This window comes from Phodopus roborovskii, unplaced genomic scaffold (genome assembly GCF_943737965.1).
Source record: "Phodopus roborovskii unplaced genomic scaffold, PHOROB, whole genome shotgun sequence".
NCBI lineage: Eukaryota > Metazoa > Chordata > Mammalia > Rodentia > Cricetidae > Phodopus > Phodopus roborovskii.
In genome coordinates, this window is record NW_026126525.1 from 8,495,788 (window position 1) to 8,510,082 (window position 14,295).

Sequence of the window (14,295 nt, forward strand, 5' to 3'; positions counted from 1 at the left end):
GAAATGGGTTAATACTTAAGACAGAGCTAGCCGATAAGAAACAAGTAACTGGCCAACAGCATAATATCAAATACAGAGTCTCTGTGCATTATATGGGGCTGGCAGGGCGGCGGGACAAGACTGGCGGCAGGAGGAAAAACCTTACTCCTTACAAGGATGTTCCATTGCCAGGTGCTCCCCCATTGCTTCTGAGAAAAAGTCGGCTGTTACATTGTGACATTTCTCATGTTTCAGGGGTTGAGGGGAAGGAAAACAAGCATGATACATGCTTTTATTATATATTCTTGCATGTTGAAATTTTACGGTATATTTCTTGATTTTCTGTGCATTGATTCTGCCTGGGATTTCATGGGTTTCTTTGAAATTTTAAGTGTAGATCACACATTGATTCTAGTAGGTACTAAGCAATTATTTCCCATTGATCATTCATTTTGACATATGGTAGGGTCTTTGTAGAATCATAATTCCTGCTATGTTTTATGCTTTTGATAGGTTCAAGTTTGTACTCGGTGAAACTGTTTTAATTGTAGATGTTTCCTATTATTAGACATGCCTCTGAAATAAAATATATAAATGTTTCCATTTGGTATTACACAATAAACACTTGCTAAACACTTATTTTTGAAGCAATTATTATTTTTTCTTTTAAAAATATAACCATATATTAATCCTCTTTTTTGTAACATAAAAGCTAATGTCATCAATATGTATTAAAGGTGTGTATCATAATAAATGCTGGGCATCTTTCTACAATGGCTTTCTTTAGAATAACATTCTTTGAATTACATTATTTTACTATAGTCTGTATGTAAGTTTACTCATTTTCCTTCTAATGATAAAAATTTGGGCTGTTTTAAACTTTCATTTGCTTTTGTTTTGTTTGTTTTGCATTACTTTTTTTTCTCTCTTTGTCTGTCTCTTGTTGTATATGAGAATGTTCATGTTTGTCTGTGTACCTGTGAACATGCATGGTGACCAGAAGGTTGATCTCAGGTGTCTTCCTGCATCACTGTCCACCTTAGTTTTGGTGACAGAGTCTCTCACTGAAGCTGTAGCCCATTGTTTGACTAGACTAACTGGCTAGTGAGCTCTAGGGATCCACTTTTCTGTCTCTCATGATGCCACTCCCCCATCTCTAGAGTTACAGGATGCACTACCACACCTAGGTTTTATACATGGGTCTTGGAGAGCCTAACTCAGATCCTTATGCTGATATGGCAAGCACTTTACCAACTGTGCTATCTCTGTGTCCCAAATTTTTTGTATTCTATCATTTTAAAGATTTTTTTTTAAATTAATGTTACCTAAGACATAATCTGTTGTTGGAAGACATTGCTGGCTGGTAGAGATTGCAGTCTACCATAGCCTGGCAGTTTTCTCTAAGCTAGCCAATATGATAACTCCCTCCCTTCCCAGAAAAGCTTCCTGCTCTCTACCCAGGTTCATCTGGAGGATGTTAGACCCAGGATGCCTGACTTATCTCAAGGGTAACCCTTGACATAGTTGCCTGCAAACGCTCTTCCCCTGATGCCCTGTATGGTAATTAGGTAAATGCTCTAGGCATTTTGATAGGACTCTACTGCCACATATGAAGCCTTGTGATAAGAGAGCACCCCTTAATGCAAATAGGGTTTGTCCCCAGGCTCTCCAGTCCTATATATTCCTTATATTCTGTAATAGCAGTGAGCTGATTCCCAGAAGGCTGTCTCCATTCATACCCACAGCCGTTCTAACCCTGTTCCCTGCTTCTGTTCCCTCCATTCTCACGGACCAATGCAGCCAACCACCCAGAGAAAGAAGCAGAACCACATCTGTATTCTAACTAAAATCAGGGGAAGGAAAAGCATTGCTGTACTACCTATGATATAACCAATAAAATAAATATTGATCAAAGAGTAAAATATACAGAAACCTGTTTTGACTATGTATATATGTAGTGTGTCTTTTGGGTATCTACTTCCCATTATAATTTATTATGAAGCATAGCAAGGACTTTGCCAATAATGATTTCCAGAAAACTGTCAAAATTATATCTATATCTAATTTCTCTCTCTCTTTCTCTCTCTCATACACACACATACACACACACACACACACACACACACACACACACCTGCTCATTTTGTATTGCAATTAATAACTTAGAAGGGTAATTTCATCTCTTATTATGACCCATGGTTTAGACGTTTCATTCATTGCCAACAATATGTTTAAATTTCAAAACTGTCAATACATGAAATATTTGCAAAGTATGCACTCATATTCACAGAATTACAAAAGATTTTGTAAGTATCATGACAAAAATGAAGAGACATTTCTGAAGGTAAATTTTAGGCAAACTCAGCAATTCCTTTAATAGTATCTAATTATAGTCTATATTAGATGGGTAATTTGTAGGATGAACTTCAACTAGAAAAGATGTGTAGAATTTTATTTCAGTTTGCATTATACTTATCTCCATCTAGTTCAGATTCTCTATAAATGAGAAAGGGACATATATTTTTCTTGAGTTTTGTACATCAATTACTACAGGAAATTGACATCCAAAAAGCCTCCCATGTTCTTTGGTCTCCCTAGCAATAGTGACTTCCTGGACTTTTCAACTAATCTCTGTGCCTGTGTGTCTGTGTATTTTGGGGGTTTATACCATTTAGCATTTGAAATGTTGTTTACTATTGCACTGTGTGTCAAGGTTTAGGGAGGTCTTTTTAGAAGCTAAGATAAAAATGAATCAGCTCTCCGTGTTTGTAAAGTCTCAGGTAAAGTGCAGTTGTTTGCGTTGGCTTGTCAATGGATGTTTATGAGGTGAGCATAATCCTGTAATGGTTACAGCAGTGAAATACATCCTGTGCAGATAGCAAGTAAAGGGCCATGTGAGCGCAGATGCTAGTGGAATTTTAATGCTTCAGAGATGGGAAACATGGCGTCTGCTCTGGTTATTGCTGCCGTTACTGACCACAATAAAAATGGGGGTGAAATCAGGTTTTAAATACTGTGACAAAACCATATCTGCACACTTCACTAGTAGTGAACATGCCAGTTTCTATTGCTGTCTTGTTTTCCTCTGTTGGTTTAGCTCACTATAAAATACACATGTTTTTGATATTTTTCTTTTGGGTATCTTGCTTCCCTTATTTGTAGTGAAGTCTAAGAGAAAGGGCATTGCTAATAATAGTTTCAGGGAAAGTGTTAATAAAACACATCACCACTGAGGAGATTTTCATGATTGCCTAAGTATCAGTTGAGTACAACTAAAACTGTCAGAGCTGACTGTGTGTTTAGCCTTGTTACCATCAGTATTTTGTTCATGGTACATTCTTGCTTAGTAATTCCATTTCTTATGGTGAAAATCTGTAACATAATTAAAACTTCATGTGGAACTCCACTCTAAAGGGCAAGTTGGGAATATTAACAGATTTCCAGATTCACTTTTGAGGCAGAGAATCATACACCCTAGACTGGCCTAGAACTCATGTACCTGAGGTTGAACTTGAACTGCTAATCTTCCTGCTTCTACCTCCAAATTCTGGAATTGCAAGTTTGAGCCACCAGCTTAGCTATCTTCCCAGATTGTGATGATTCATATCATGCAAACTATTTCCTAGAACTCAATGAAATCAGTCTTGAGTCATAGAGGATTAATTTGTGTGGACTGTCATATGAAGAATAGCATGGCTTCATGATTTCACATGTCTAAACTTCAAGTTCATATTATCTGTTTCTGTGTAATTCAGGTTCAGTTCATGTAAATCATCATTTGGTATCTACATAGTATTATCTGTACAGTATATAAGGCTTCCAGAATAAAGAGGGAAAGTAGATGAGACAGGGCCATTTGCACAGGGCAGAGGGCAAAGAGATGCTTTGTTGGAAGAATCTGAAGGTTAAAGTGAATATGAATATTCCTTTTGATTGGGAAAAGTAAGAAGTAAGAAAATTGCATTAATGTATATTTACATAACCACACAGTACTTCTAAAGAAGTGGTGAGAACACACAAAGCTTCTGAAGTATAGTAATAGGGCAATGATTATGGGTGAAAATCAGGTTCAGTTACATCAGAAGGTGCACTGTAATGATCACTTGTTCCTTTAAATCACCTATTCCCAAGGCAGAAAGAGAAGAAGACTAAGTTATATAGTTGCATGTGAGCTTAGCTGAAGCTTTTGGTGCCTCAAAGTGATCTGAGCCTTTAATATCAATATTGTAACCATAATCATCTAAAACCCAGTCTTCTCCCTATATACCCAATGGTTACAGAGGCTCTTTATATTGTGAAAATTTATAGGGATAATATTATAATGTTGGAGATCTATGAAGGCACTTATAACAGTTATAACAGTTGTATAAAGTAAAATGAAGGTATATGGATAGTTCACTCACCTTTCAACATAAGGTAAGGTTAAATTTCTGTATTAGTAGTCATCAAACTAAAGTTTTAGTTCAGACAAAATCTTATACAGTGTGGACTTACACTCTTCAAGATAACACACAGCAGAGCTCCTTAGGTGAGATTGGGTTTGAGACTGTCACATGTTCCACTCCAATCTTGGTAGCTTTGAAGCCACCTGTAGAATCCACACTACTTCATAAACCACAGCGAGAAAACATCATTGATTTAGAGAAATAGATGACTAATATTTCACTAGGGCCTTCTCCCCAAAAAAAGAGTTTTTGTAGTTACCTGTAAAGAAAGGGTTTTCAAACTATTTTGCTAATGTACAAAAACCATGAATATTTTGTGTTATTAATTGAATGAAGAAACATGTGCCCTAGCTAGTAATGAGGCTAGAAAGTTTGATGTATGAAAATTACAGATTCTCCTTCATCTGGTTAAATGTAATGAATCACTGGACACATAAGAAGTATACTATACTTGGTATTGTCATGTACTTACACAGATATGAACAAACATATTTAAAAATTTAGCCAACTATAACTGTGGTAATTTAAGAAAAGTGGCTGAAGAGGGAAAGACACCTTGCAACAAAGTTCAAGAAGAGGGGTTTTTGTTTGTTTGTTTTGGTTTTTTTTGTTTTGTTTTTAATTAGGGGAAAAGGATTGTAAAAAAGGGAAGGGAGAGGATGGAGACTGACCTCAAGAGATACAAGTAAGAGAAAGAGGAGCAGAGAGAGAGAGGGGGGAAAGAGAGAAGGATGGGAGGTGGGCAGGACCCTTTCAAAAGGGAACACATGGTCTTAGTGGCTGCAGCTGAGGGCATATCCTGTCAGAACCCCAAGGACAGGCCAGTACAGATGCCTGAATATAGTAACAACATTGTCAGATGCCTGAACAGCCTTTTTACCAAGACTTCTGAAATTTAGTACCATAAAAAATAAAGGAAGACTCCAGATTGTAGGATTTGCAGTGCTAACTCTAGATCACACATTCATAGAAAATGCCAAGTGGAGAATCTAAGATCTACTAGTCAATCTGCTGATTCCAGACACTGGCAACCCTGAGCAGACCTGCAACTCAGACAGGTTCACCTGGATGTTAAATGCCAGATGCAACCCAGACAAGAGAATGAGTTCACCAAATGTTGAAAATATCTGACTGAGAAGTTAGTGGTGGTTCCCAAAAGCAAAATATGAATAGATGTTTGGGCTGACTTTTAGTAACACATAAATTAAGAATATTGTAAAGAAATTTAATTGTAAAGAAAGTCATTTTGGTCACTGTATTTATTCTTTGAAAATAAATATTTATTTAAAAGTGATTAAGTATACAAGTGTACAGAAAATGTATAAATGAAAAATAAGATGTCATGAATAATCCCACTCCTCACAGTTGGCTGAGGAGCTGTCTGTTAATCTTTTACTTTTTAGGCACATATTTGCACAGTTATGATCACGCATATATGATAATTTGACATTCTCTTTTCTTTACCATTTTCCTTTACCTTTTAAAGATTCTTATTTTATTGACCACATATTATTGAGTTAGGTGATTTACAATTTATTTTCTGAATTATGGAGCATAAATATAAATTGACATTATAGTTTCACTATTACAAAAATCCCATGGTGAATATTTGAAGTTCCAACATTAGATTACAGTTAAAGAATAGAAGTGTTGTTGCTTGCCATATAATTTATACTACCACTTAAATGACATCTCAGTTGTTTCCTTGCCACAGAAACTCAGTAATTAGGTAATATGTTCAATATAAGGTTACATAAAGCATTATGCTTTAAAAGGAAGGCAGTTTTATTTCTCTAAAATTATAGCTTTTATTAGATAAATAATGATGATCTGCAAAGACTGCATAAAAATGATGCCAGTTATCAACATAGAAACATCTTTCTTACATTCTAGAAAACAGTTAGTTTAGGTTGGTTGTTAGTGATTTTGTTTTGGAATTAATTTTCTTAATCGATTTGAGTTTATGAGAAAGATCAACAACTTAATAATTGAATTTCACAATGACTTTATAAGGCAATGTAGTTTAAAATACTTGGTTGTAGCCTAAAGTGAGTAGTAAATTCTTGTTTGTTCTTCCTGGTTTTAGTTTCTTTAAGTAGTTAGCAAATTATACTGATAATAATTTCCCATGGGCAATGAATAAACTGAATCATACTTCTACAGAATTCAAGGAGATATACTTCCCCAAAGCAAAAGGAAGAAATTTATTCATAATTCATCTTGAAAGTAATGAAATGTTATTACATTAATTTAATTTTTATTGGCAAGTGTTATCACTCAAACATGGCTCAGTCATTTGTAGAACATAAAATTCAAGCTAGTTATATCAGTTCCTAAATAAGCAATATAGGTGATGCCCAATGCATTGGAAGAGTATATGGGTAGAGCATGAGCCTAAATCTAGAAAAATAATTAGACAAATATTAAGTCAAAAATTCAGAAAACAGAGTTAATTATGTGTTCATATAAGCAAGTATAATTATGATATATGATGTATATTATTATCTAAAACTTACACCTGACTTCATATGTTAAGCACAAACTCATTAAATTGGTGTTTGTAGAAATATTGTTGCTTCCAAATTATGTAGAAGACAAAACTCTCGATGGACCATTGCCTTTTAGTAGAGGTTGATGAAACTCCCCGTCTTTTCTGTCTTTAAGTTTTATGGTTTCAAAAATGTCAGAAATTTCTAAATTTGTTGAGCAGTTATGTTTGAAAGGAAAATTAACAAAAATCAAGCTTTTATGTTCTAAGTTCTCTTCTCCAACAATATATTTTAAGGTTTGTTCATTTGTTTCTTAATGTTCTCATGCTTCAAGTATTCCAGACAAGCGCTCACATTAGGGGAAGCTCCAGCATGATGAGCTTTGATAGTAGATGTAATAAGCAAATTGAAAAGTTTTAATCGTATGATAACTCTGGCCTAAATTGGAAGAGAGCAGCCTAGCTTTTGACCAGCAGTGGATACAATTAATGTGGTAGATCAACAGTATCATACCAAGGGAGGAAAGGAAAGTCCAAATAATTACTGGATTGTCCATGAATCAGTATGTCCACACAAACTTCATTGAAGTGTTTAGAAATTGGGCTGGAAAATACTCATTGAAAATGAATAATTCAAATAAATAGTCTCAATTTAGGGAAAATAGTGTCTATACTGGTGTGAGAAATGGATCGCAACATTGGACATGATCTAAAACATGGCTGTGAGCTACAAAAGCCATTAATAAATGCAGCACAAAGATGGCATCTATGTCCAGTCTTGTGTTTCCTTATTCTCAGTTTTTGTGACTTATTAAAACAAAACTCTTCATGTAAACAGTTTAGGATAAACAAATGACAAATAAAATCCTTCCTCTTTATTTCATCATAGAGGTATATACGTCATTGTCTTTGATGCTTTGATTTTTATGATGGTGGTGCCACACTTCGGACATCACTAAGAAAGTTTTAGTTCTATGATTTTTTTTCTTTGTCAGTTTTACCATATCATCAAATAAGTGAACTTTCTGTAGAAGAAAAAAAAAAAAACCAGTAAAATAAAACCTGAGCCATATGTGTTGAATCAAGGAAAATAATAAGACTTTGTGACTCATGTGGACATTGTTCTGAGCTTGGGCATCATTAACTGCATCATGTTACAGAAACTAGATGTTTCCTGGCTTTGAAACAAGTGCTTGATATTTCACTGTGGCTCTCTTTCTTTCCTCAGGGCCGGTGTATAAACTTCTCCCGAGTTCCCCATCAATAAAATGAGAGCATAAAGAACGAGAAGAGATGAAGAGGGCACATCTTCCTGAAGCCGATTTCCAACAGAATGGACAGTCCAGTGCATTTCAGAAGTTCTTCTCTGTCAGAAAATGTTTTCTCTGCCTTCTGCTTTCTGTGCACCAAACATTTTCATACACTTCCTCTGCCGTCTACATGAGAGGCAATGAAACTCAGCCATAACTCATGGATCATGACACTGAAGATACAGAGGAATGCTAATTTGTATGCTATGGTTTACGCAGAGCTCATTTGAATGTGTAAAAGAACAAAGCAGACACAGTGACGTTGTGAAGATGAGACCAAAACAAAGACTGAAAACCCACCAGCGGTTCTGTAATGGCAAATGGTGCTTTTGACATGGATGTAGGATGAGTGGGCTTTTATTTGGCAAGATCTTTAACTACACGCAGATCATGAACTTTCCTTCCAGGCCAAAGAGATAAGCCTTGTAGCTATGTCAGATAGCAAAGGCCTTCGAAGTCCCCTATTACTTTGTGCCTTACGGGAGATTTCTGACTAGAAAATCTTGTCACTGTTACACTGAAAGTGCACACGCATGACAAAATGTAGACGAGATGCCTCAAGGTACTGGATGCAAGCAGGATTTTGCCCTTTAGTTTTCCAAGACACCTTTCTTTCATTATGCACTCGGGACAAGAGAATTAATAGAGCGTTAATTCAATGGGAAGACCGCCTCCAACTAAAGACCTGGTGTGCAACTAAAGACCTGGTGTGCAGCGTAAGGACTCATGATTTGAGACCTTGTCCCCAGACTGGTAGATTTCCATTTTTCAGTGTTTAGGATTTAGCAGTACATATAGCATTAATATCTGTAAGCACACCAAGGTGTTTGTTTGGCTTTTAATTTAAGGAAGCAGTAACCATCAAGCTTCTGCTCAGGGTTTATTTTTTTTTTTTTTTTTCCTTCCTTCAAGTCTCCAAGGGCTCTTCAGCGTCACAAGCCAGCAACTCTCTTTGCATGAAAATTTCAAAGTTTAATTAATATAATTAAAGGCAACAGCAAGCAGCAGCCTGTGAAGACTTTGCTCATCTTTTTTATGCCTTTTGACATTGAATGACCTATCACTGTATGCATGCTACTTGGATATTGAGAAGCACTGCGCCTTGATTGTGATTCAGCCCTAGAAAAAGACTTCCTTTCTTCAGTTTATAAATTAAAATCAGGAGGGGCGCCATCGGGAAGCATTGACAATATACTTACTATAAATTTTTAGAAATATCACCATCGTGTCACATCAACGATGCCAAATTATGTTAGCGTGAGCAGAAACACGGTGGGGGAGGAAGGCGGCGGCAGCTGAAGGAAATAGCTCAGATGATCTAGTCACTTTCGATACTGTACTTCAGATGCGAAATGGATATTCGCCTGGAAACCTGACAAAGCGCGCCTGCTTTGATGGGAACTGGTATAGACAATGACCAGTGGCCGGGTCAGTGGGATGTCTCTCTGTGAGCACAAAGGCTTATCAAATGACACTAAAAATAAGTTCAACAACCATCACTTTGGAAGGGAGAAGGCGAACATTTTATGTTTGGCGGGCATGTGAGTGCACAAGATGGAAAGAGCGATTTGGAGCATCCTGGTATAATTACCCACATTGTGCTCTCTCTGGAAATTTCAAAGGGTTGCAGTGATACTTTTGGTCGGTGTCCAGGTTTGTGGCACTGCTCCAAGAAGTTTTATGCACACACACAAATATACAAGTGCACACACTTCTAGCTTGAATGTTTTTTGCTCAAGCTTATTTATGTCACTGACTGGCTGGATCCAAAGTCACACCTCCACATATTAATGAATAAATTTTTTTTACCTGAGTCTTTGTTATCAGTTTCTTTAAGCCAACATAGAATTTACTCTCTTGGGTTGAATACATAACTCCTTTGGTTAGTAACAAGATAGAATTCTATTCAATTGCAAAATGTCCAGTATGTTCACAGTTGATTCACAGTGATGTTATGGGTACAATCTCTGTGCACATGCAATGTAGATGGCTGATAAGTACACCCAACTCTCTGTAGTGAGTCCTTATAGACATTTGTTCTGTGTCTACCTATAGTGCAGGACTTGTAGCTACTTTATCCAATAGGCAACTTCCTTTCTGATGCAGGCATGCCCTGCCCATCAGTGATATTTTAAGAGCATCAAAAATACTACAGGATCTCTGGCTTTGTTTCTTTGGTAACCACTTTAAATTTTTACAGAACCATGTAGCATATTTATAACATGAGAAATGTAAATAAACCTCTGCCTTTAAATGGCAAAATAGCTTTCTTGAGATTTGTTGCACTGGCTGGAGATGTGTAGTAAAAATACAACAAAGAGCTGTAAATGAAGAGGGTGAGTCACGCGTTTATACATAGACTGAAAAAGTATCATTTGTAAGGTTCAAAGACAGATAGAATTTCATTGCCCTTGAAGTTATGAACCAGAGCAATGTTATGCTTTAGTCATGAATCAAACCAGAAAATAGAAGAATTTGTTTTTAAAATTAATCTTCTTGGCAAAGGACATTGAAACTCTCTACATGACACTTTTCATCCATAGCAATAGCCCCCATGTGATTTATCTGGACATGATGTCAGTTGAGATCTCCTTCGTTGTATAAACAAATGAGTCTTGTCCATCATCCATTTGTGTTACATAAGGTTGCAAAAGCAATTAAGTGGGAAATGACTCCTAACTTATGTGTCTTCTCTGCCTAGAAAGAAAGTTTTGAAGGCATCTATATATATTTCATAACAATGTCTGTTCTTTATGGATTTGATCCATAAATATTTATCTATCTGAAAACTTTGATACTTGGAATGTTTTCCATAAAGCATTTGGTGCTCCAAGAAGAAACATTTGGTGCTAAGAGTTGCAGCACTGATGCCTTCCCCCAAGTTAATTCTATTTTAAAAATTTTATTTCCTTCCCAATGAGATGCAGAGTAAAACTCGAGAGTCTCCATTGACTAAGGAGCAGCATCTGTCATCTACAGTTAATTACTATTTTGTTAAGAGCATATAATGTTTAAAACCTTATATTCAAAATTGTTGAGAAGGTTCTCTTATATTTCCAGTGAACTTTGTTCTAATTATTTAAGTAAGAAACCATTCATTTTTTGAAATAAATCCTTGCTGGATATGTAATAGCTCTACAAACTGACCTTCATTATCTGAGTGTGGCTCTGCCTTATTTATTGTTCAGAGATAGATTTATTTCTTTATTTTAAGGTTGAAACACTATCTGTATTGTGGTGAGCAAGTTAATGGAGATATTTCTGAATGACTGGCTCACCAGATGTTAGGTTTGAAATTTCTGAAGACAAAATATAGTAAGGTTATAAATATAAGATTAGAAAGCCTTGTAATTTCTTCCTTTGCATATTATTATTAACTTTTATTAGATTTTTATTCCTATCATATAAGTACATTTTATTATAATTTAATGACTACTCTCAAAGTGGTGGCTATATGCATTTATGGACGATGTATACAACACACACGCACACACACACACACACAGCTTAGAATAATTAGTGCATCTGTTATATAAAGTACTAACACACAGCTTAGAATAATTAGTGCATCTGTTATATAAAGTACTAGGTAGGTGAAGCTAAAGAGTGCTATCTGTAGTCAGTGTAGCTATAGTCAAGTCTCACTAAATTACTGCTATGTCTAGTCAATTTCTAGGCCATATTCTAAGAACACATTAATTTTAGTATATTTCTATAGTTACTAGAATTTTATTCTACCAATTGGGTAAAAGAAGGAATAAATTTATTGAAAACCCATAATGTAGCAGGCCTTGTGCTGTTTTCTAAAATATATTTTTATACTTCTAACAGAAGGAAATTCTAATATGAAAGTACACAGGATAATATATACATTTATAAAGAAATGTTCCTGTTTGGTTTGTTTTACTCATTAGTCAGTTAAGAAGTAAGTAAGGTATGTCCTGTGTGGCAATCTAACCAGCTGGGTGGTTGGCTTGAGAAGCCAATTGTTCAAGCCATAGACTGGATCTAAACTGAAATATGAAAAGCTCCTCCTAGTTCTGATGATTAAAATAGTGACATAAGAGGCTTTCATATTTATCTCAAATTTGTAATGATTGCTTTCTTTCTTATAAAGTTTGGCAGTATAAACTCTACAAACTGTCAGTCTGGTCACAGAAAAGACACTGAACTCTACGATTTGATAATTAAGTCATAATGGAGTAATTTCTTACTCCATTGTTTTTGTAGTAGAATTTGTCAGAGAAACTGGTACTATAGTAAGTGTTTGATAAAATCAGATGTTGGTAAATGTATTATTACTGTTCATTCCAATCTTACAGTATCTCCTAGTATCTCAAATGTGCATATGAAAAGTTAAAAAAAAAAAACCAAAATCCCCCTAAAACAAACCAAAAATCCAACCTGTTCTGAAGTAGTTGTGGGATAGTTCAATACATTATTAAAATTTAAAATTTAAATTTTCACCCTGTCAACACTGAACAAAACAAAACAAAATTCTCAATTAACTAAATAACAACAACTATGCTTGTATAGCCCACAGTACATAGGCAGCAGGGGCTATTTTGTTGAGTAATTTGACACAGTTCAGAAGCTGCAGTATATTTATTTAGGAAGTTAAGCTTGCACAAACTCAACTGGTCTTAATGTAGATGCCTACTGTAAAAATTCCATTACCCCACCCCCCAAATGAAAGAAACAAAGAAAAAAATCCTAGTACTTTTTTTCTCCTAATCCTTATCATGGTAAAGTTATTTGTATCTCCAATGTTATCTTTACAAAACTACAAGTGTTCAGTCATAATACACAGTAAATTGCAAGCACAATTAAAATGTATATTTGAGTATGTTCAGTTTATTTAGAAATATTAGAAGAGAAATCCCAGAGTTTAGGCCATTCAGCCATGAAAAATAAATGCATTGCATTCATAGAGGAAGAGACAAGGTGATGGCAAACAATTTAGATACAAAGAGGCTAAGCATTTTCAAAACTGTGGATAAGGGAGTCATTGCATCATGCTTTAAATAAGAAAGAAGTCTAAATATTCTGGCATGCTGATGGACTCCACCATCTGATTTGCAATAGTAACTGGATAAAGAAAAACTCTAAATGTGAAACAAAGCTGTCCAGTTTTAGCAGGTGACACCTATAAATGGAATTTTGACTTGATGAAATTCTGATAAAATCAGACAATTACCACAATTACACAAGTTCTTTTTGAATTCTTTTACTTTTTAAAACATCTTTCAAGTCTAAAAATTTCTGCTAATTAAACAGAGCAATGACAGACCTTCATTTTCTTTAAATACTTTGTATGAGGCTGTCACACTGAAATAATGATTATATTTTAAACAACATGTTCAAGTGTAATAATCTTCAATAAAGTTTTACTGTTTTATGGGAGAAATTTTGAGGAGTTTTGTAATGAACATCTTGAGATTCCTCTCAGGAGAAGGATATTCCAGAACATTGGAAAGATATGTAAGTAACTTTAAAAATCCAGCAGGCACTACATCATGACCTACAGTGTACTTTTTGGGATATTCACTAGTATACAGCACAACACTAAATAAGAAAGTTGTTGCAGCAGCATGGTTGACTAGCAACTAGGTGTACTGACATTGTCCAGCAACTACTGACCAGATGCATTTCAAACACTATACCAGTTTTTAAACATTTTCAAAGTATTCGAAGTGTTCAAAAGTTCTTAAAGGGTACATATAGTCTATTTCTGAAGTTCCTGAAGTAGGGCTCATGAACAGGGGCAGTTTTCCTTAAAAATATTTCCCATAACTTCAAATGTTAGTTTGATAAATTTCACTTCAAGGTTATAACCACATATGTTCATAATTTCTGGTTTGAGAACTTTTAATATAAACTAAATTAAACAGAGATAGTTTATTTCACTTTCCTGTGGCCAGTTTAACAAATTCTATACCTTCAATGTCCCAGTACAACACCAATATATTCTCTCCCAGTTCTGGATGTCAGGAGTCTGAAATCGGTTTCAGTAAGCTAATGTTCCAATTTTAAATAGATTAGTTCTTTCTAGAAGCTTTGAAAAGGCAATTCC

General features: G+C 35.2%; 1 protein-coding gene across 1 annotated transcript in view; it reads left to right on the forward strand.

Moving 5' to 3' along the window:
* The window catches only part of Antxr2 (ANTXR cell adhesion molecule 2), a 122,845-nt gene extending 112,810 nt beyond the window's left edge, over window positions 1-10,035 (forward strand). Inside the window, exon 17 of the mRNA XM_051198071.1 lies at window positions 8,141-10,035. Within this exon, the coding sequence (XP_051054028.1) occupies window positions 8,141-8,179 (39 nt within the window). The 3' untranslated portion in view covers window positions 8,180-10,035. The remainder of the gene's footprint in view (window positions 1-8,140) is intronic.
* The last annotated feature ends 4,260 nt before the right edge of the window (window positions 10,036-14,295 follow it).